A 21,809-nucleotide genomic window follows, 5' to 3' on the forward strand; every position below is an offset into this window, starting at 1 on the left:
TATTGCTTTCCCAGGAGATATTTCTTTTAAGCAAATATTTTTAAAAGATTGATTTTGAAGAATAAATTTAAGAACTTTAAACATTTATCTCAATAGTACCTAAATTACCAAGGTTTATCTATTTTCTGTTAAATTCCAAAAGATATCCATCAAATCATTTTGGTTCAGATTCCTAAGCATTCAGAACCTGTAGCTTGAAATTAGTCACAAATTTATAAAAACAAAATTGTACAATGTTGAAAATGTCAATGACAGATCTTTCTTGTTCAAAGCAAAACAGTATCAGACAAGCCCATCACCACAAAAGCTATTTATCTCGAACACATGTAAACAAGAAGTGATAAAAACCTAAATTCAGTTTAATTTCATTATTTTAAATAGAGAAAAAAAAATAAAAGCAGGGTATTTTTTTTTCCTAAACAGCTGATAAACTGAGTCCTTTGTGCTTTGACTATGATGCCTTTGGAAGTGCAGAGCTGTCCATTTTTTAAGCGGGAAAACTTTCCCAAAATGCTTCTTCCAGAAGATTCTTATCCTGCCTGAAAAGAAATGCCAATATGACTCATATCCCTTGACATATCAATGCAGAAAAAAAATACCATTACAGAGAAACCTTTGTTTATGATTATATCAGCTTTTACCTAGCTATCACATGTCTGCTATCATGTGTCTCCAACATTGGAGACTGTTAGAGTCCAATATGTTCTTATTGGTGCAAGAACTGTTTTTACTATCATCAAGTACCTGAGTATTGAATGCTTCTGGCCTTGATAGTGTCTTATACCTTGCAAGGTGTTTATTAGTGACGTGGGAACCAAGCTGTTGGCACTCTGTGAGCTTAATGATTCCTAAAAACTCTCATGGACTGAGCAAATGAGATAGCATCATGGCATTATTAATGATACTAATTACCTGCTTCATGGCTATTCTTGCTCCTTCCCAACCTTGTCAAACTCCTGATGACTTTGTGGCTGTCACTTCTCCAGGACATATCATGATTGGAGGTTTGTTCGCCATTCATGAAAAAATGTTGTCCTCAGAAGATCAGCCCAGACGACCACAAATCCAGAAGTGTGTTGGGTGAGTAAATCTTCAAAAAGCACAGGTTTCAAGATCATGCCAGGAGACCAGATCATGTCATCTCTTTGCTTACACTAACATCTGAATTATTTTAATATCATTCGAACTCATATATATGTTTTCAAATTGCGCGTGGTTAGTCTTGCAACATTGGCTTGAAAGAGAGGTTTATTGGCCCTCTGCATGTAATCAAACAATATCCAAGTGCAGAGGCAACAAATGCTTTGCATTAATGCATTTCTTGGATTGTGCTTTTAAAAAATAATCCCTGAGGTCCTTGAAAAGACATTGTAGTCTCTACTTCACCACAAGTGAACACAGCACATTTGTGTACCTATCACCCACAGCTTATACTCTGTTTAGTACATGGATTTATTATTTAATATTTTATTTAAAATAGACTATGTTTACATTTTTCTCACACTAACATTTTTGTCAGCACTGTGTTCATTTAATTCTTGAAATAATCTAATTCTTCCATGATAAATTATGACCCTCCTTAAGTTGTCACTTTTTTCTTGATGAGCAGGTTATATTGTGAAGCTTAGTTACTGAAATGACATTCAATACAGTACAATGTGTAAAAGCAAAGCTTAGTGGAGGGTGCTACAGGTGCATTTTCTTTAAGGAGACCAGGATAGTTGAGTTCTAATTTCAGTTTTAGTATAAAATAATTTTGTGAATTTAGGCAAATCACTTAAACTCTTTGACTTCCTGTTTCTATTTTCTCATCTGTAAAATAAGAGCCTGGTAACCTCTGAGGGCCAGGTAACACCAGTTAGGATTGTTATGACAACCAATATAGTTAAAGAAACCATCATTTCTTTAACTATAAAATTCTCAGTTAACTATAAAATTCTGATTCTGTCTTGATGTAAGTTTAATCTTCTCTTTTTTTTTCTGCTTGTTTTTTTTTATTTGTAAGTACTGACCAAGCCCTCAAAGAATGCTTTCAGATAAATGTGATCCCATGTCACTCTAAGATTCCTTCCCGACATTCTCTCCAGAAATTTGGGTACTCTGTTATTGTCATCACAACTGACAAGCAGGAATCCCAGGGAATGGAACAAAATATTTCATGAAGATTTCCAGAGCTGTTCATTGGCAACCAAAGAATGACTACAGTCAGAGGCTCACAATTGTAGGATGACAATTAATGGAGAACACTAAAGAGTCATTTGATCTGAAAAAAATGATCTGGGGGAAAGAAAAATCCCTGAATTAAAAATCTTCTACCATATTGTCATTCATCAAGAGTACCAGTTCTCCTTAAACACTGAACCGCTACTTATTAAGTGTATGTACATTGCCTAGGTTCTGTTCTAGGCACTAGGGATACCAAGATAAAATATCAAAGAGGTTCAACTCATGTAGGGAACTCTGAAAATACTAAGCAATTTAATTATCACACAATCTTTTATTATTCTTTCTCTCCTCCTTGTTTCTTTTTCTAAGTAAAAATTATAATGCTGATTTTCTAAACCTCATGTTTAGATAGTCCACAATGACAAACAGTAAGGCCTAAAATGTTTAACTTATTATAACTTATAACAATAGAGAAACTTTGTTATAAGTTATAATATAAAAACTTTAGAATATCAAAATTTTAAACAATAACATCTCTTTTTTCATTAAAAAACACCCAATGAAATTTTATTATGTACTAGATACTACTTGTAATCATTTGTAGATGAAGTATCAGTGAATGAACTCACTACTAAACAACTCAGGACTCTGGAATAATCACAAATTGTGATTATTATTGTCAGGCTGTGGAAATAGCTCTCTCTGAACTTAATCAGGGCACTTTGTCTAGAAGGCTGTTAGGCTTTTATCCAGTGCCTGATTAACCATTATGACCTATCGTCCTATATATAGAACACCTATAAAAACAAATCCAGCAATTTTGAAAGTGTCATATAAAATTTTATAGGTGTCCTCTATATAGAATAAAGGGATGTAAGGGCTTAAGTACAATTCTTAAGAGTCTTATTCATCTAATTTCCAACTATAACTGATGAGTATTTAAAACCCCAAAACTGGGTGTTTAGACTAACAAGCAACTATTTTGACAGCAATAAAATATTTATATCTAGCCACAAAAATCAACAAAAGTAAGACACTTTATACTGCAGAATATTTAACTCTATTCATCAAGAAATCATTAAATCCTGTATCTTATATTCTATTTAAGAAACTCTGGTTTCCAACATTGTCCTTTTTAAAGGTTTCCATTAAAAGTTGAATTAACATAAAGTTAGACCCTTCAAGAGGTAAGCTTCACTTACCCAAAAATTGTCTGTTATAGACAGAGATGGGGGAAAAAAAGGATCTCATCATACCTGTAGGAGAACTGTGTTTTGATTTCAAAAGTACTTGTTTCTCAACAGCTTTGAAGTATCAGTTTTTCTTCAAACGCTTGCCATGATACACAGCATTGAGATGATCAACAATTCAACACTATTATCTGGAGTCAAACTGGGGTATGAAATCTATGACACTTGTACCGAAGTTACCGCGGCAATGGCAGCCACGCTGAGGTTTCTTTCTAAGTTCAACTGCTCTAGAGAAACTGTGGAGTTTCAGTGTGACTATTCGAACTACATGCCAAGGGTTAAGGCTGTCATAGGTGCTGGCTACTCAGAAATAACCATGGCAGTCTCCAGAATGTTGAACCTACAGCTCATTCCACAGGTATATTTTGTTCTACTTCTATTCACTAGTTTGGATCATGTTTGTTATTATGAAAGAATTGGGATAAACTGGGAAAACTACTAAGGGAGCTGTTTTTATATCAGTCAGGTCAATTTTTGACAATTTTACCTTGATCTGGATAAGACACATACCTCTAAGGGATTCTACTGCCCTGCTTCCCTAATAGTATCCATTGGGTGCCCAGTAAGGAGCTATGGGGGTAATGGAAGACTTCTAGAGGAAGTGATATTTAAATATTCAAATTTAAATGAGAAAGGAATTTGGAGGAGGAGAAGAGAGTATCTAGTTGAGAAAGTACCAAGTACAAAAGTAGAAGAACAGCAAAAAGGTCGCTGTGCCTAGAGCAGTTAAGCAGAAAGAATAGGAAGGGATGCATTTGTAGAGAAGGGCAGGGCTGGTCATGTAGGATCTTGATATGATTTGCATCTTGTTCTGAATATGATGGAAAGACTCTGAGTAGAGTCAGTAGACCTAATTATCTCCCTGGAATGCAAGCCAATAATATGGAGTAAGCAAACAGGTCTTGGAAAGACCAAAACAGATTATCAACTCTTGCACATTACTCAAGGTCAATCAAGTCCCCTTGGCTTTCATTTTGAGCCCACTTATCTTCATATTGCAACACTTTGGAACTCTCTTTGTGTTCTTTGGAATGCCTTGCCTTGGAAAGGTTAGTGCTTTCTAAGTTCAGAGAACATTAGAAGCCAAAAGTTAGAAAGAAAAAGGCTTACGGTCAGATTACCAAGAAGTGATAATTTGATAGAAATGAGCAGATAAAATATATATGTATATGTGTGTGTATTATAATGAATGTGCATAATAATTCAAAATATATAACTTTTTGAATGCACAATAAATAATACATTTATTTATTAATAATTAATGAAGATATCCATTATATCATACCTTAGTGAAATTGGCAATAACAAATTTGAATGCAAAATGACAAAACACAAAGAATCATCTACAAACATATAAGATACAGGTTTGGGCTCAAAATTCCTATAATGTACAATGCTGCATAGGTGACAAATAGACTACTTTAAAAACTATTGGCAAAAGTAAAAATGTGAATTCCATATTACTCAGCAATAAAAGAGAATAAAATTATGGCATTTGCAGGTAAATGGATGGATAATGCTAAGTGAAGTTAGCCAATCCCCCCCCCCAAAAAATGCTGAATGTTTTCTCTGATATAAGGAGGCTGATTCATAGTGGGGTAGGGAGGGGGAGCATGGGAGGAATAGACAAATTCTAGATAGGGCAGAGGGGTGGGAGGGAAAAGGGGGGTATGGGGTTTGAAATGATGGTGGAATGTGATGGTCATCATTATCCAAAGTACATGTATGAAGACACAAATTGATGTGAATATACTTTGTATACAACTAAGGGGAAAAAAAAAACTTGGTGCAGAAAAAAAAAAGTGAATTCCATGATAAACAGCACAAAAGAAAAGGGAGCCCACTGATAGTGATTAATGTCCGTTTAAATTTAACAAGAATCCTATAATTTGGAGCTGGAGTTGTAGCTCAGTGGTAGAGCACTTGCCTAGCAGGAGTTAAGCACTGGGTTTGATCCTCAACACCACATAAAAATAAAGTAAAGCATTGTATCCATATACAAGTAAAAAAAGGAGGAGGAGGAGGAGGAGGAGGAGGAGGAATCTTATAATTTTACAATAAGTAAAAAAATGTCTAGTAATTTTCCTAAGTTTATTGAAGCCAAGATTCTGACATTTTATTAAAGCCTACATTTTCTTACTATTTTACCATATGCTGCTGTTAAGCAGTAAGGTAAGTGCCCTGGTGCTGTTCCAGCTATAGAAGGTAATAATTTTCCCTAAAATAAAATCACCAAAGCAAATAAAATCATCAAGCAAAACTTTACCCACATCAGATAGGACTCCCAAAATTCTGACACTTATTTGACCTAATAAGAGGTCAGAGAGCCACAGATTACATATCAAATGTGGCTGTCAATCTGAGAATGGTTTTTACAGTCTTTAAAAGGTTGTAACAAAAAAAAAAAATACAGCAAAGAATATAAGACTGAGACACTGTGTTGACAAAAAACTCAAAACATTTTATTTCTACCCCTTTACAGAAAAGTTTGCTTGCCCCTGGACTAGATGTTTACCTCACTGGATGATTTTACCTCAAATAATAGTTAAAAAAAGAAAGAAAGAAAAAAGGTTGTGGATTAAATAGAATTTTGCATGTGCTAACATCCCGAAATGCATTTTGCTTCTTTGGCTGACTACATTTTACCTGAATTTACCTCTAAGCTTTTTAAATAACTTGGTGTTGGCCCTGGCCAAAGATATAGATATAGGCAGATATAGTGATGTAGATGTAAATCTTAGAGCCTGAAGTCTTGAAGGGATTATGCTACATACAATATGAAATTATTAGAGAGCAGTGACACTAACCCATTCTTCGGTGCTAAGTGTCCTTATAGAGTAGGAATTCATTGAAAGGACAAGATAGAAAAGACCAAAGAATTTAGGGAAAGGCTATGGAAACTTACAAAAATCAAAGTAAAAAACACCCCTATGAACAGCCACCTGGATTTCATTGACAGTATAACTAAAAGATTCTGTCCATTTCCAGGTGAGTTATGAATCAACTGCAGAAATCCTAAGTGACAAAATTCGCTTTCCTTCATTTTTACGGACTGTACCCAGTGACTTCTATCAAACTAAAGCAATGGCCCAGCTGATTCAGAAATCTGGATGGAACTGGATTGGCATCATAACCACAGATGATGACTATGGACGATTGGCTCTGGACACTTTTGCAATTCAGGCTGCAGCAAATAATGTGTGCATAGCCTTCAAAGAGGTTTTCCCAGCCTTCCTCTCTGATAACACCATCGAAGTCAGGATCAATCAGACACTAGAGAAAATCATTGCCGAGGCCCAGGTTAATGTCATTGTGGTATTTCTGAGGAGATTCCATGTTTTCAATCTCTTCAATAAAGCCATTGAAAGGAATATACATAAGATCTGGATTGCTAGTGATAATTGGTCAACTGCCACCAAGATTATCACTATTCCTAATGTTAAAAAGCTTGGCAAAGTTGTGGGGTTTACTTTTAGAAGAGGGAATATATCCTCTTTCCATGCCTTTCTTCAAACCCTGCACACGTATCCTAATGACAATAACAAACCTCTGCGTGAATATGCCATCCTTTTTTCTGACTGTGAGCATGTCAAAGACAGTGATTTGAGTCAATGCATTTCCAACCGTTCTCAGGGGACTTTAACCTACAAGGTTAAGGAAGATGTAAAAAGGAACTTCTTCATGAGAAATGACTTCCTCTGGCATTATACTGAGCCAGGACTCATACATAGTATTCAGCTTGCCGTTTTTGCCCTTGGCTATGCCATTCGAGATCTGTGCCAAGCTCGAGACTGTCAGAACCCCAACGCCTTTCAACCATGGGAGGTACTAACTCACACATTCAAGAAAATACCCCTGCTATCATTTATTTCCTTACCTCATGTTGCAAAGATTTATATCAACTGCTCTTAGTCTTATTCCTTCTATATGTAGAAACCACTAGTGTTTGAAAAACCTGCATTTCTATGTTGGTTTTTTATTCTTAAAGAGGATAGAATTATGTTTTACCCTCACCTGCTACTGACCCACCAAAGTTTTGTTTTTTATATTTTCCAGAAAGATTCTATTGATAGTGCTTGAGCTTAAGGATTTTTCAATGCCTCCTATAAATTATTGCTTTTAATACTCTGAAAAACAAGAATTAGACCAGACAAATTTAATGATCCTTTTCATTATTGCTAAATACAGTGGCGTACACCTTACCTGAATTTCTTGGTACCACAAGGGCTTCAGATTTGGGAGTATTTGAGATTTTGGAATATTTTCATATGCATAATGAGATATCTTGGGGATTGGCTCCAAGTCTAAATGTGAAATTCTTTTATTTTTAAATATGCTTTATATACATTGCCTGAAGGTAATTTTATGTGCACCTGCATTATGACTTCATGGTCAGGTGTGGATTTTTTTTTATTTGTGTTATCATGTTGGTGCTCAAAAATTTTATATTTTGTAGTACTTTGAATTCCAGATTTTCAGATCAGAGATGCTCCACCTATATTATGGAAATATTATGGTAAGGAAATTAAGCTAGGCAGTACCATAAATGTAACTCCGATATGGGTCTTCTGATTTCATACTCTTTGTTTTTTACTGTGTTGATGGTGGTTTAGAATCCAAATACCTCCAGTTTTCTTAAATGTCCATGAACAAAGCACTTAAAACTAAATTGCCTCTGTTAATGATGATAAGTTTTGCTCCTTAGAAACAAGTCTCTCAATAATGGGTACTTAGAGCCATGTCTATATGTCTTGAGGCAGAATATCACAAAATACAGGTATTTTCGATTTGTAAGAGAAAAGAAAGTAAAAGAGAATAAAATTCATTTTTTGATCATATAAATGCATATCCAGAAAAGGTTATTTTTATTTTAATTATTTTTACTTATTTTTCTTTTGGTGTTGGGAATTGAGCCCAGGTCCAAGCATGTGCTCTACCACTGAGCTACACTGGTAGATCTGTCACTTGTAATTTAATCACTCACAAAAATAAGCTCCAAGTTCTGCTAAATAGTTGGGGAAAATCTGGGAAAGTATTTTAAATCAGGACTATATCTCCAACATTTTGAATAAAAACTTCAGAAAGTATAATTCAAATCTTCTAAAATGTTTTATTTAAACACTAGGATTCTGGGGTCATTCTTGATGCCCCCCCCCAAAAAAAAACCTGTTAATCTAGAAACAAACAGAAGCATATTTAAAAGGAGAATTAGAGGGTGACTTGCTCCTTTGATCATGATGTGAGTGAGCCGCATCTGGTCAATGCCAGATTCAGTAGGACAAATGACACAAACAATTGTTGTTTTATGAAGAAATCTTCATAGATAGCAAATTCAAAAGATCATCAACATTTAAGATCCCTAATCAAGGATAAATCCCTAAGGATTACTTTATCTTAGCAAAATTCACTAATATTTAAAGGACATTTTAGATTCAGATAATTTTAAGAGGTTAGTTTTTCTTACCGTTTGAGGGTGGTATTTACTTTGGCTCTATATTTGGAGATATCTGTAGCAGTAATCAGGGACAGCAAAGTCATATTTGTTTTACTTCAATAGATTTTTTAAATGTCTTTTCAGAGCAATATAGTTATACATAATGGTGGGACTTCAACAGATTTTTAATGCTCTTCTCATGTGTGTGAGGATACCATTTCCTTGTTATGACTAATGATTTGGTTTTCTTTTACTTCTGATTGTATATAAAGTAGTAAGTGGTATATGTGAGGTGACAGAATGTCTAATAGTCATGTTTATTTAGCAAATATTTGTTGGTTGTCTCAGCGTTCTGGGCATTCTGTTGAGTGCTGAGGATATAGATCCTGGAGAACAATACAGAATTTTCTCCTTAATCTATCTAGTGTGGGATAAAATCAAATGATTATAGAGCCGATTACAATGCAGACTAATGGGGGACTAGGGGTATGGCTCAGTTGGTAGAGTGCTTACCTCACAATGCAGACTAATTCATTACAACAGTTCATATAAACATGAGATGGCAGAGAAACATATCATTGAACCAGTTAGTCCAGTATAAGCATTCAGAGAACATTCTCAAATATGACATCTATGGTGAATGCAATGGATAGGTTGGAAAGAAACACTTCAGCAGAGTCCCAGACAGGAGAGAAAGCACAGCATGAGACTGGAAGGGTTCATTAAGGGCACATTAATGCACCCTGTCAATCAGGATTTCTTGGATTTTAAAGTGCAGTTGAATTACCTGGAAATCATATTATACAGATGTTAATTCAGTAGTTCTATAAAGGGACCCAAAAGCCTGCATTTCTAACAATCTCTCAGGGGATGTTGATACTACTGACCATCCTTCAAGTAGAAAGTTTGCAAACTATGTTTAATGTTTTGGACTATAGAGAGCAAAAAGGTGCCCATTAAAGGTATTTTTATGCATGAGGGTGATATGATCTATTTTCCAATTGTAGAAAAAGCATCCCAACTGCTGTGTGAATTGATTAAAGGAACACAAGATTAGAAGAAGGAAAGAAACAATTTGATAATCCAAGCATAAGAATGCCTTGTTCTACAGGTGTGACAATAGGATGGAGACATATATACGTGGATATTTAAAAAGACAGTTGAAGAGCATTTGGAGATACACTGAATGTAAAAGATGACAGAGAGCAGCAAAGACATTGCAAATGATTCCCAATTTGGGCAACTGATGCCATTTGCTGAAATGGGAATGGAGGAAAGTGGAGGTCTGGTGGGGAGAAGAATATTAAGCATTTCATTTTGAAGACATTGAATTTGAAGAACTTATGAGATATGCAGTGTAGCCATGATGGTCGCATATGAGTCTTGAGGTTAGGAGAGATGTGAGAGTGATTTTGCAGTGGTAAGGATAGTAACAACTAACAATTTAAGTCTTATGGTTCTAAGTACTGATATCTATCATCTCTAATCTTTATAATATTAGGGGAGGTCTACAGGACTCATTCTTTAATCTCCATCTTAAAGAAGTAGTGAGAGGACCTGTTACTGGAGACCAAGTCTTAGAGCAATATAAAGATGAAGGGAACTTCCAGAATAAAGTTCTGTCCCATGGTCACTAACAGTTAGCAGTGAAATTATCATGGCTTAGTTCAGTGTGCTTTCTATTATGTCACAGAGAACTTCACCAAAAAAATTAATAATAATAATAATAATAATAATAATAATAATAATAATAATAAAAGACACAATTCGAGCACAAGAGAAAAATGTAAGGCTACTTCCTCTGCTTTTCTTAATTTGGTCACATAGATACCTCTTTCCACAAAAAAGCTTAATTATGAAGATGAAGGAGATATCAGGGCAGACAGGGAAATGGACACAGGATCAACCATAACACCTTAGTCAGTGTGGCCTACTGGCCTTATGTTCTTAAAAGCAGGATATTACCATACAGAGGTGAGTTATATAATAATTAAAATGCCATTCCTAGTCTTTGAATTCTGTAATGTCAGTTCACAGTGAAGTTCAGAGTTTCCATAAAAAAAGAAATTAATAAACGATAGAAAAAAACATTTAATAGTTTAATAACTGGACTGTTAATGTTCAAAATTCATCTTGATCCAAAGCGAATGTTCTATCATATTTAATGAGAAATGAGTGTACTGTTTTATTTGCCTTTATCCTCTTTCCTGTAAGAACAAGCATAAAATTGTGCAAGTTTATATTTACATTACACAATGTTATCATTATTTACAGAACATACATATGTCAGAACTTTACCCTGGAAAGCCTAATTAAATACAGGGAAAAAAAACAGATGGAAATTATAGTTCAAACATGAAACTGGAAGAGGATATGCTCCCTAAAGAACTGAATTACCAGGACTTACTTGTGCATATTGTTTAAGGAAAGAACAGAATTAAAACCAGTACACAGGTAGACATGAAAACACTAAAAGCAAATCCTTACTTATTCCTTCATTTTGTCTATTTCATTTTTTTTCCAAGCAATTCTCAAATAAAAATATTTTTGGTTAGTTCTACCATATTATATCTGATACCCTGCTTATTTAAAGAAATAAATTTACATTCACCAAAAAAGTAGTAAATCTGTAGGAACACAAAATAAAATCAATACACAGGTATTTTGGTGAAGTGACATTTGATCGTGGACATGACTATCATAGCTAATACATTTACCTTGAAATCTAACTTGATTTTCTTATATTCCATTAATCAAAAAAAATGAAATATTAAAAAAGATCCAAAGTGAATAGAATAGTTCTATTCAGATAGAATAATTTCTGCCTCATTCCATAGATTTCCAATCCAACATGAATGGACCATAATGAATATCTTTAGAGAGGGCATTTACTTAGCTGTGCTTATCTAGCAAGTTAGTGATGGAGCCAGAACCGTAACCTATTCTTCTACATTCAACTCTAGTGTTCTTCCCTTGCAGCATGAGCTCAGTGTGGCTACTATGTCAGCAAAACATTTTTTCCTGTTCTAGTTTCCTGTTCTGTTATATATCAGTTTTCACTATACAAATTGGATAGCAGGGCAAGTAATTTTTCTTTCCTCTCTGGTTAAAAAAAAATCATTTTATAAATTAAATTTTAAAATAGAATTTAGAGGTTATTTACTATACACTAGACACAAACCTAAGAATAATTAGAAATGATAAGTCAGAAAGTAATTGCAACTGTCAAGATCTCGCCACTAATGGGGAGTAGAACCAGAATTAGAGGCCATGCATCCGCTCCAGACGATCTGTTCTGAAATTCTCAGATTTCAACTTTATAGGCTGCAGTAGCTACCACCATAGAAACTAACTTGTTTTTTTCAAATCCACATAGCAAAACTTTGGCAGAGATGGGACCAGAAACCAAGTGGAATTCATTCTTAAATTGTTGCCAAATGGTTAAGAATGTCCTACTCAGTGATATGGAATCTTCTTTATTTCTCATTTTTAAGTGATACTCCTTATGATGCAGTGTTGTAATTGGGATAACGGGTCTACTTACAATGTTCATGTTCAGCATTTGTTTCTGTTTTTATTTTTTACAGCTACTTAATGTGCTGAAAAATGTGATATTCACTGATGGAGGGAATTCTTTTCATTTTGACGCTCATGGGGACTTGAATATTGGATATGATGTTGTGCTCTGGAAAGAGATCAACGGCCACATGACCATCGCCAAGATGGCAGAATACGACCTACAGAATGATGTCTTCATCATCCCAAACCAGGAAGCAAAAAATGAATTCAAGAATCTTAAGGTAATTTTTCTTTAGACTGCTTTGTAGCATTCTAATCAATTGGTACCTCAACCTGAAAAGCCCTTGACCTCACCAGGACCTCTCATGATCCTCCTTTCTGTTCACTGTCCCCTCATTCCCTCCTTAAATTCTGAGGTCATCTAGTGTAACACTTTCTTGTATATACTCTCAATCTCCTTACCTATACTGATTGGATCAAAATGCCATTTTTTTTAAAATTAACTATTCCGCCTAATCAGAATTGCTCCTATGCGACTGAGCTTGGCACAAAAAATGAAAGCAGAAAGAGAAGGAAAAAAGACATATTTGTTCACAGGTCTCACCTTTAAATTCATGATATCCAACCTCCAGAGGGCCTTACTGCTGACAGCATTCACACTGTGGCCTTGCCGGTTAACTTGCTGGATAGCTATTTTGCTTTTTCTTCTTTCCTCTGACATCAATAGATCCTTTTCATTCTCATTTTCAATTATTCCTTCTTTCTATTCTACCAACAAAACCGAGCCTATTGGAAAAGTGCTCCACATCCCCCTGTAGCTCATCTGTGCCCATATCCCCATCTTCTACCTGGCATTATGGTGGCACCAAGGGTTACTAGCTGAAGCCAGATGCTTCATTTCATATCTAGGCCCTATCCCCTTCACTTATTGCCACATCTTGCTCTGGTAATTTTATATTGTCTCCTGCATCCTCAATTATTCTTTCCTCAGTATTATTTCCATGATGATATAAATATGCCATTATGTTTTCTCCCATATTAAAAAAAGAAACAAACTCTATAGATTCCTTCCATGTTCTCCTGTACACACTACCCATTCCTGGATTTCTCTTTCATCAAAATTCCTTGAAGTGATTAATATATTCACTGGCCAAATTTCTCTCCTCCCATTCTTTTGCTTAACTATCTCTGATCCATCAAAATGGTTTCTGTCTAGTTTACATCCCACTCCTTGGTTTTCTTCTATGTCTCTGGCCCACTACTTCTTAGTCTCCTTTGCTGGTTCCTCATCCTTCCTACTCAACACTAGAGTGACCAGGGCTCAGAATTACTCTTCTCTGTTAATACTTTTCCTTAGTGATCTGACTAGCTTGTGGCCAAAAATAATGTCATTATATAGAAGGTTGATGACTCCTAGATTTTAGTTTTCTGACTTTTGACCCAAATAAATGCCCAACTGCCTAACTGACACCTTTAACTGGATCTTTATTGTTCATTTTAGCTTTAATATCTCTAAAACAGAACTCTTAATATTATTTTCCAAATCTACCTCATCTCAGTAAATGGCAACTCTCTTTTATTAAATTGCTGAGCTCTTGGTCATCTCTCTTTCTGACACACTCCATATCCAATGAAAGTTTAATTTTCAGAACGTGTCTAGAATATAACCACATTTGACTCCTAATTCTGTTGCTGCTGATACCTTGCTCTAAGCTACAACCATTTCTCACCCAGGTTTTTGTAGCAAAGTTTCTCACTGCTGTCTGTCTTCACTCTGACCTGCTTCAGTCTGTTTTTAAAACATGGTGATTCTGTAAATGATAATGCTTTGGGTTTGGGGATATGGCCCAGCAGTAGTGCACTTGCCCAGTCAGCACAGGACCTGAGTTTGATTCCCAGAAAACACACACACACACACACACACACACACACACAGTACTTTGCTTAGAACACTTTCATGGAATTGCATTTCTCTGAAGGTAAAAGCTAGTCTCTTTAAAAATACTACATGACCCTGCCCCAAGTCCTCCCCAACCTCATCTCCTGTTACACTCCCTTTGGTCTGGACCCCTTGTACAGTTCCACAAAACTCCTGCCCTGTTTCCTTCTCCTAGTACAAGGGCTTTGTACTTGCTATTTCCTTTGCCTCTGATAATTTTCTCTGACATCCATGTGGTTAACTATTTCACTTCCTTTCTCTTTTCTGAAAAGTCACCTTCTCATTATGGCCTTTCCTGGACACCCTATTTAAAATTGCACCATCTGAGCTGGGGATATAGCTCAGTAGTAGAACACACACCCAGAATGTATATATCCTCATATCCTCAGTTTGATTCCCAGTACCACAAAAGAAATCGCAATGCCAACCTCCTGCTTCTGGCTATCCTCTCTTCCCTTTTCTCCTTAGCACTTATCACTGTCTCATTCTGTACATTTTGCTTATTTTTTTTTAATCTTGTTTATTGTCCTTGTTGACTAGGACCAAAAGTCTATAAGAGAAGGGATTTCTGTCTCATTCCATACTGTGGCTCCAACAATTAGAACAATTCCTGACATAAAATAGGCACTTAACAAAGGTTTAGTAGATGAAAGAATTAGTTGAATAATGCTATAAATCTTTTCCCTTAATCAAATTGCTACGACCAGAAGATTCAATGACGCAAAATACTTTTTCCTTGGAAGTCAGAAATATAACCCTTGTTTTACTGTTCAAATGTCAACTTCATTATCACGGCCGTCATTCTTGCAGCTACATCATGAACCCAGACCTCTGCTAAACACTGGAACTCATACAGAATCCTCAAAAACATTATAACTCACTTTCTTATTGAATAAAGAGGATTCTCTAACAATTTTTGCAAAAAGCACTGATTTTGATTGTTACCAAGACTTATTTCCAGATTCTATAAGCAAGATACTCATTAAGGGGGAACTGGTAGAATGCAGGAAACTGGGAGAGGCTTTTAGTGACTAAATTGAAGGGCTGACCACTGTGAGAAGAGGGACACACCTTCCTTGCTGATGAAGACACCCATCCATATCTCAAGGACATAGCAAAAACCAACAGTACCTTAGATCATTTGGTCAGGTTTCAAGATCTACTTGTCAATTTCCAGGCTAGATGGTGAATCAAAATTTCTGATAATTCACCAAAATTCATAGTTCAAATTATCAGACAATCTAAATCTACTATTATCCCAGAGCTATCCTATCAGACTTTGCCATGTCTTTGCTGTCTCTTGATGTGGAGGGAGAGAAAGGACTATGTTGCTAGGGAGGGAGACGGCACTTTTATCCCCTTAATGACGCCTGGCCTTATCTAATAGTTAAATTCCTTTGTTTCCTCTGAGCATCCTCCAGGAGAGTGGACAGCTCAAATTAAAAAGTTTGTCCTGGGAAATCTTCAAGGCATATCTATTTACTAATGAAAACTCTCCTGGGATAATTTTATTGAGAAAAAGAAAGCCAGTGCTGGTAGACACCGGGCTACTGTATCTTGCCAACTTTTCTCTCAGTCCCAGATTTTATTCACCTTCCAGAGAAAAGACTGGTTGGCTTAATATTCTGACAGTGTTTCAGACTCAGCAATAACCCTTTAGAGAATCTTGAGAAAACCTCAGTTAACCATTCTGCTTGACTTGCTAAGGGAAAAGTTAAATGATGACACATGTGTATGTCACAAGATGTGCTATGAGAAAAGGATTCTGAATGAAAAATTCTATCATAATCTGAAGGGCAAAGAATGATTGAATCAGAAGTAAAGGATTCCATAAGACTAGAATGCTGCTTATGATTCATGTTGCAACATACAGAATTATAACCTAAATTATCAGTATGATTTAAATATTCTTTATTTACTTTAGCTTGTCTTTTTAACTAACATACAATAGCTTTAAGCATAGAATATTTATTCTATTGTTTGGGTTTATTTTTTCTTGTTTTATTTCATTTTTAGAGTGAGACTGGATATATAACCTTTGGACAGTATGATAAGAATATTTTCTAAAGAGTATCAAAGTCTAATAATTTACTATTTTCTTATATAGTAGAGCTAATTATTCAACATGAGACTGGAAATTTCCAGACCATCATCTCTTGCTTCAGTTCTACCACTGTTTGCCATAGCCAAGCCAGGGAATCTGCTGGATTATGGCTGGGCCAATTCAGCTGCCAACTGACCTAATAAATAAGCAAAAAATGTGAAAAGGAAAAATGGATTTTATGCAGTTTGATCAAACTGGGGAAAAGAAGCTAGATTGCTTCTCTTCAGGTCCTGCAGGACTGGTTTTACAGTTTATAAAAACAAAAGCCAGGAGATACATATATGTAGATTTAGAAAGGCTGTCCCAATCATAGTGTCAGTTTTAGTCTCTGTGGCACCTGCAGGGGCAGGGTCTGGGTTTTCAGCTTTCTTTCTCATCACAAAAGACTTCTCACCTCTGTTTCACTACTGTGTTTCTCTCTCTTTGGAAACTGTCCGAAAGAGCCAATTTCCATAATTTGCTTACAGAAACTACTAATAGGACAAAAATTGTGTTCTTTCTCCATCTGAAGGATTTCATATATTTTAAGCTTGTTCAAATACCTGAAGATAGCAAAAGAAATTACTTAATGCTATGAAAAAGATGAATATTTTTCTGTAGTAAATGTATCTTTAAGCCAAGGTTAATTCTTTTACAAAAATATATTTGAGATTTCTTTTCACTTTGATTGTAGCAAACATTATCTAAATGCTCCAAGGAATGCAGTCCTGGAGAAATGAAGAAAACTACAAGAAGTCAACATATCTGCTGCTATGAATGCGTGAGCTGCCCTGAAAATCACTACAGTAATCAGACAGGTAATAGCAGTCACTGCACACTGTGACACATCTGAGTTATTGCCCTTAAGCTGATTTTTCTTTACATGAATTCTATTTTTGTTTGTTTCTTCACTTGAAAAGATTTAAAAAAAAAAAAAAAGCTTCCTATGTTCCTGCTAGATTAAATTCCTGTGAAATTTCATTTTATCTTGGAATTTGCTCTATTATATCACCAGATGCATATGACTAATAATAGAGTTGTAAAATAATTTTACTTCTAAGAGAGAAGTAAAGAATTATTTCCTCATTCAGACTTCATTATCAATAACTATTAAAACAATGCAAGTTCTCTGTCAGTTTTTGTCTGTGTACCCATCCTCATACAAGACATGCTTGATTTGTAAATGGGGCACAGAAAGTACAAATAAGTAAATATTAGATTAATTAAATTGAACATGATAGAAACCCAAAGGCTCTTAGAGTTAAGAAACAGCTGTGCATAGCCTGGAAATCTTAATAGTCTTACCAAGAGAAAAGAAGTTGAATCTAAGAAACAAGAGGGCCCACTATTAACAGAGATAAGGTGCTAATCACTGATTGTTTGCCAACCTTATTTTTATCAATTGGACAGGATCAGAGCAGAATACACCTATTAAAATGCAAGAGTGAAGTCAGCAGCCTTAAGAGCCCTAAGAAGAACTATCGGCACTTTCGGCAGCATTAAACTTTCTTTTAAAAAATCATCCTTTGGTTAATTGAAGCATTCCTAATTGCCATATATGAAAACTAAGAACCCCAGAGCTGGAATAGTCCCCAGATATGTATTCATTTTTTAATCACCTTCAAGGGAGGAGTATGCCAATAGAAATATTATAATATTTATGTTCTGTCATTGCCTTAAAAAATGCCATTTATCTCAACCTCAGAGCTATTTTTCAAGTGAAAGAATTTTTTTTTCTTTTTAAAGAAAGTAATGTTTATTTCTCATAAAGAGGTACAGGAGTCTTTCTAAGTCCAATCTGGATGCTATCTTTTGATAACCAAGGCAAGTTGCTTCTAAACACAAGTGTAGAAGACTGAGGACATTTTGGAGGAAAAGCATGGAATTAGAGTAGTCTGAAAGGACATCGTCTCTTCATCTCTAACACACAGCTCTCATGCATGGACAAGACCTTTCCCTGAACAAATGAAAGGGCAGGCTCTACTAGCTGTGGTTAAGAAGAAACCAAAGAGTATGTTTGTAATAAAATAGAATTTTTAAAGAGCAGGAGGTTAGAAAGGTCAGGAAGTTTATAAACAAAAACACTTTAAGGTTAATATAGAAAAGAAAACAGAAAGTTTAAAACACTGGGCACTTTCTACTTTTGTGGCGTGTAACCAGATGGATGCTCTGGGGAAAAGCTTTTTAGAAGCAGTTGGAACCCATCATCTTAATGTTGTGGTAATGGAGAGCAAATGTGAGCCCATTCCCACAGACTCCATCTGACATCAATTATTAATTATTCGTGTTGCCCTGCTGTCAGAATCAACATAAATACTGTTCAAGTTCATCACTGACAATGTGAGAGGCTCAAATTAATTAATCTCCGGGGTTGGGGATAAACTTCAATTCTTCCTCATCTGTTGTTGATTATAATCTCATGCTATCTCACTTTGAGGAAGAAGCTTCAGGCTTTTGGGTAACTCAGCCATAAAGCCTCAGCTTTTGAAGGATCTGCATTCTTATTTATAACAGCATTCCCACCTGTTATAGCCCAGCATGGAGTCTAATTTGTGCAACAAATGCTCTGAATGTGGTACCACAATGGGCAGAGTCTTTTTTTGAGAGAGAGAAAGAGAGATTTTAAAATAGGCTCAGGAAATTCAGTTAGCTTGTTCAAGGAATTATAGGTGGTAGAGAGATGAAAGGGACTTGAGCTATGTCTGATTTCAAACCCTTTATTCTTAATAAGGTCCCTGAACTGCCTCCAATAATATCATATAATGCTAGCATCTATCCTGAAATATAAATTTCCTAAAAACTCATATCTCTGATAACTTTCTCTTTTTTTTTTCCTTTTCCCCTTGCCTCACCTTTACTCTTTCTCTGTGTGTTTTATTTTACTAAAGAACTAATATGACAGTTACCTGTTTGGGTTTTCTAGTCAGGACTGGTTCTGTGGACAATCACCATGGACAGTTGTGGATAATCACCTAGTTTAATTGTTTGCAGTGTAACTGAATCTCCTCTGCCTTTTAGATATGGATCACTGCGTATTATGCAACAACGAAACTCACTGGGCCCCTGTTAGGAGCGCTATGTGCTTGGAAAAGGAAGTGGAATATCTCAACTGGAATGACTCCCTGGCTCTTCTGCTGGTGGCCCTCTCCCTCCTGGGAATCATATTTGTTTTGGCCATTGGCATAATATTTACAAGAAACCTGAACACGCCTGTTGTGAAATCATCCGGGGGATTAGTGGTCTGCTATGTGATCCTGCTTTGTCATTTTCTCAACTTTGCCAGCACGGGCTTTTTCATCGGAGAGCCTCAAGACTTCACATGCAAAACCAGACAGACGCTATTTGGAGTGAGCTTTACCCTCTGCATCTCCTGCATTTTGATGAAGTCTCTGAAAATTTTGCTAGCTTTCAGCTTTGATCCCAACTTGCAGAACTTCTTGAAGTTCCTCTATAAACCTATCCCCATCATTTTCACTTGCACAGGTATTCAGGTTATCATTTGTACACTCTGGCTCATCTTTGCAGCACCTACTGTGGAGGAGAATGTGTCCTTGCCCAGAGTCATTATTCTGGAATGTGAGGAGGGATCCACACTTGCATTTGGCACCATGCTGGGTTATATTGCCATCCTGGCCTTCATTTGTTTCATATTTGCCTTCAAAGGCAGGAAATTACCTGAGAATTACAATGAAGCCAAATTCATAACATTCGGCATGCTTATTTACTTCATAGCTTGGATCACATTCATCCCTGTCTATGCTACCACGTCTGGCAAGTATTTGCCAGCTGTAGAGATCATCGTCATTTTAATATCCAACTATGGAATCCTATGTTGTACATTCTTCCCCAAATGTTATGTTATTCTTTGCAAGCAAGAGACTAACACAAAATCAGCCTTTCTTGAGTTGATTTACAGTTATTCTTCTCACAGTGCTGGGAACCTTGCCATGAGTCATGCTTCACTGGACTCCACTAGTAGCAATATCACAACGACCCATCCCAGTCCTTGTGGAAACTCTGCAGCCTGGCAGAAAAGCAAAGATCTTCAGGCACAACCATTTGCACAGACATGCAGAGACAATGGGACAAAGGTTTCAAAAACTTTTCCTCGGAAAAGAATTTCAAGTATATAAATGAGTCAATAGAAGATGTCACATTTTGGAATAAAATGTTTCAAGGGTCTTTGTATTTAAGATGTGCATTTATTTTCCCAGCAAATATGTGTCACGTATTTTCTTCACTGCTGTCATCTTCATCAAATACCCATTCTGTACAATCAGTATCAATAAAGAACATAAAGTCTCTAATCTGAAACTGCCTTCATTCTTAGCACTTCCATTGGGCTTTATCTTACTTCTCCTTCCTAATAGGCACATGGCTAAAGTATCACTTCTATTCCAAGTTTAACCCATAATATATCATCCTTGTTCCATCCTCTGCCACTTCTTCTCAAACCTATTCACATGAGCTCTCCTTCTCTCCTAAACATCTTCACCTTCCCCATTCTACTGCTCAGTGCAATTGAATTAGGATTTTTGCAATTATCATGTGCCCAGTGATATGCTTAACCCAGATGCACAAGAAGCAGCAAAAAATAATTCCTGACCTTAAGGAACGCAAATTCCAGGGAGAGACAGTTACATATTGACATTATCAGTATAGTGTGGGGATTCTATGACTATAATGTGCAGAAGGGCATGACAACAGCAAAATGGCACTTAGCTGCCCCTGGGGTGAAGGGAGGGTTTAGAATAAAGTAAAATAAAGAATAAAGGGTTTAGGTGAAGCTGTGAAAGATAAGTAGGCATTAGCTAATCAAAGAAAGTACAGAAAGGTGTTCTAGAGAAAGAGGAAAAGCAGAAGCTATTGCAGAAGGTGACGAGAAGATGTGCTCAGGAACAGCGGTCATTAGGTATTACTGGAGAGGAGTCCTCCCTGACATGTACAGACTAGATCATAAATGAATGCTAAAGGTTGGAGGGCCTCGCTGAGGAGCTTAGGTCTCTCTATCTTGTGGTCATCAGGTTGCCATTCAACTGTCTGGCAGAAAGGTTACAGGTGGGAGTGACTTAAAGTCCCATCTTTGAAAGATCACTCTGTTAAAAGGTGGAGGATGGAGTCTCATTAAGAGAGGATTATTATGTATCAGGGAATTGAAGATGTGTATATATACTCAAGCTGTATAAGAAGTGGTCTTTCATTTGAAGTGGTCAGTGAAGGATGAATTATAGGCATCTAGTTTGATTTATTGGAAGATGACATGGAATACAGGAAGATTTTATTTGCAGTAGATGGTAGAATACTGAATTTGAGATGTTTGAAATAATTTCAGAACATGTTATACATTCATAGGAACATAAGGCTTTGAGCACAGGGGATCTCAGTCAGACTGGTGAAAAGATTTGGACACCATGTTCA

The 21,809-nt window shown here is 36.0% G+C and overlaps 1 protein-coding gene across 3 annotated transcripts; it reads left to right on the forward strand.

Moving 5' to 3' along the window:
* Positions 1–886: 886 nt before the first annotated feature.
* Gprc6a (G protein-coupled receptor class C group 6 member A) lies at positions 887–20,524 on the forward strand. 3 transcript variants are annotated; one of them, XM_027953051.3, is made up of 6 exons: positions 887–1,080; positions 3,471–3,774; positions 6,405–7,241; positions 12,438–12,650; positions 17,086–17,209; positions 19,410–20,524. In XM_027953051.3, exons 1-6 carry the CDS (start codon positions 887–889, stop codon positions 20,522–20,524), a joined length of 2,787 nt encoding a protein of 928 aa, XP_027808852.2. The 3 variants fall into 3 exon arrangements, with proteins under 3 accessions (XP_027808852.2, XP_027808854.1, XP_027808853.2); XM_027953053.2 differs by having other exon boundaries at positions 6,405–6,716; XM_027953052.2 differs by lacking the exon at positions 12,438–12,650.
* The last annotated feature ends 1,285 nt before the right edge of the window (positions 20,525–21,809 follow it).

The sequence above is a fragment of the Marmota flaviventris genome, chromosome 6 (assembly GCF_047511675.1).
Source record: "Marmota flaviventris isolate mMarFla1 chromosome 6, mMarFla1.hap1, whole genome shotgun sequence".
NCBI lineage: Eukaryota > Metazoa > Chordata > Mammalia > Rodentia > Sciuridae > Marmota > Marmota flaviventris.

Excerpts from the sequence above, each read along its gene's own strand:
- Gprc6a (XM_027953051.3), top strand. The coding sequence starts at position 887 with ATGGCATTATTAATGATACTAATTACCTGCTTCATGGCTATTCTTGCT. Across the intron at positions 3,775-6,404 it reads ACCTACAGCTCATTCCACAG|GTGAGTTATGAATCAACTGC; the intron begins GTATATTTTGTT and ends GTCCATTTCCAG. Across the intron at positions 12,651-17,085 it reads ATGAATTCAAGAATCTTAAG|CAAACATTATCTAAATGCTC; the intron begins GTAATTTTTCTT and ends CTTTGATTGTAG.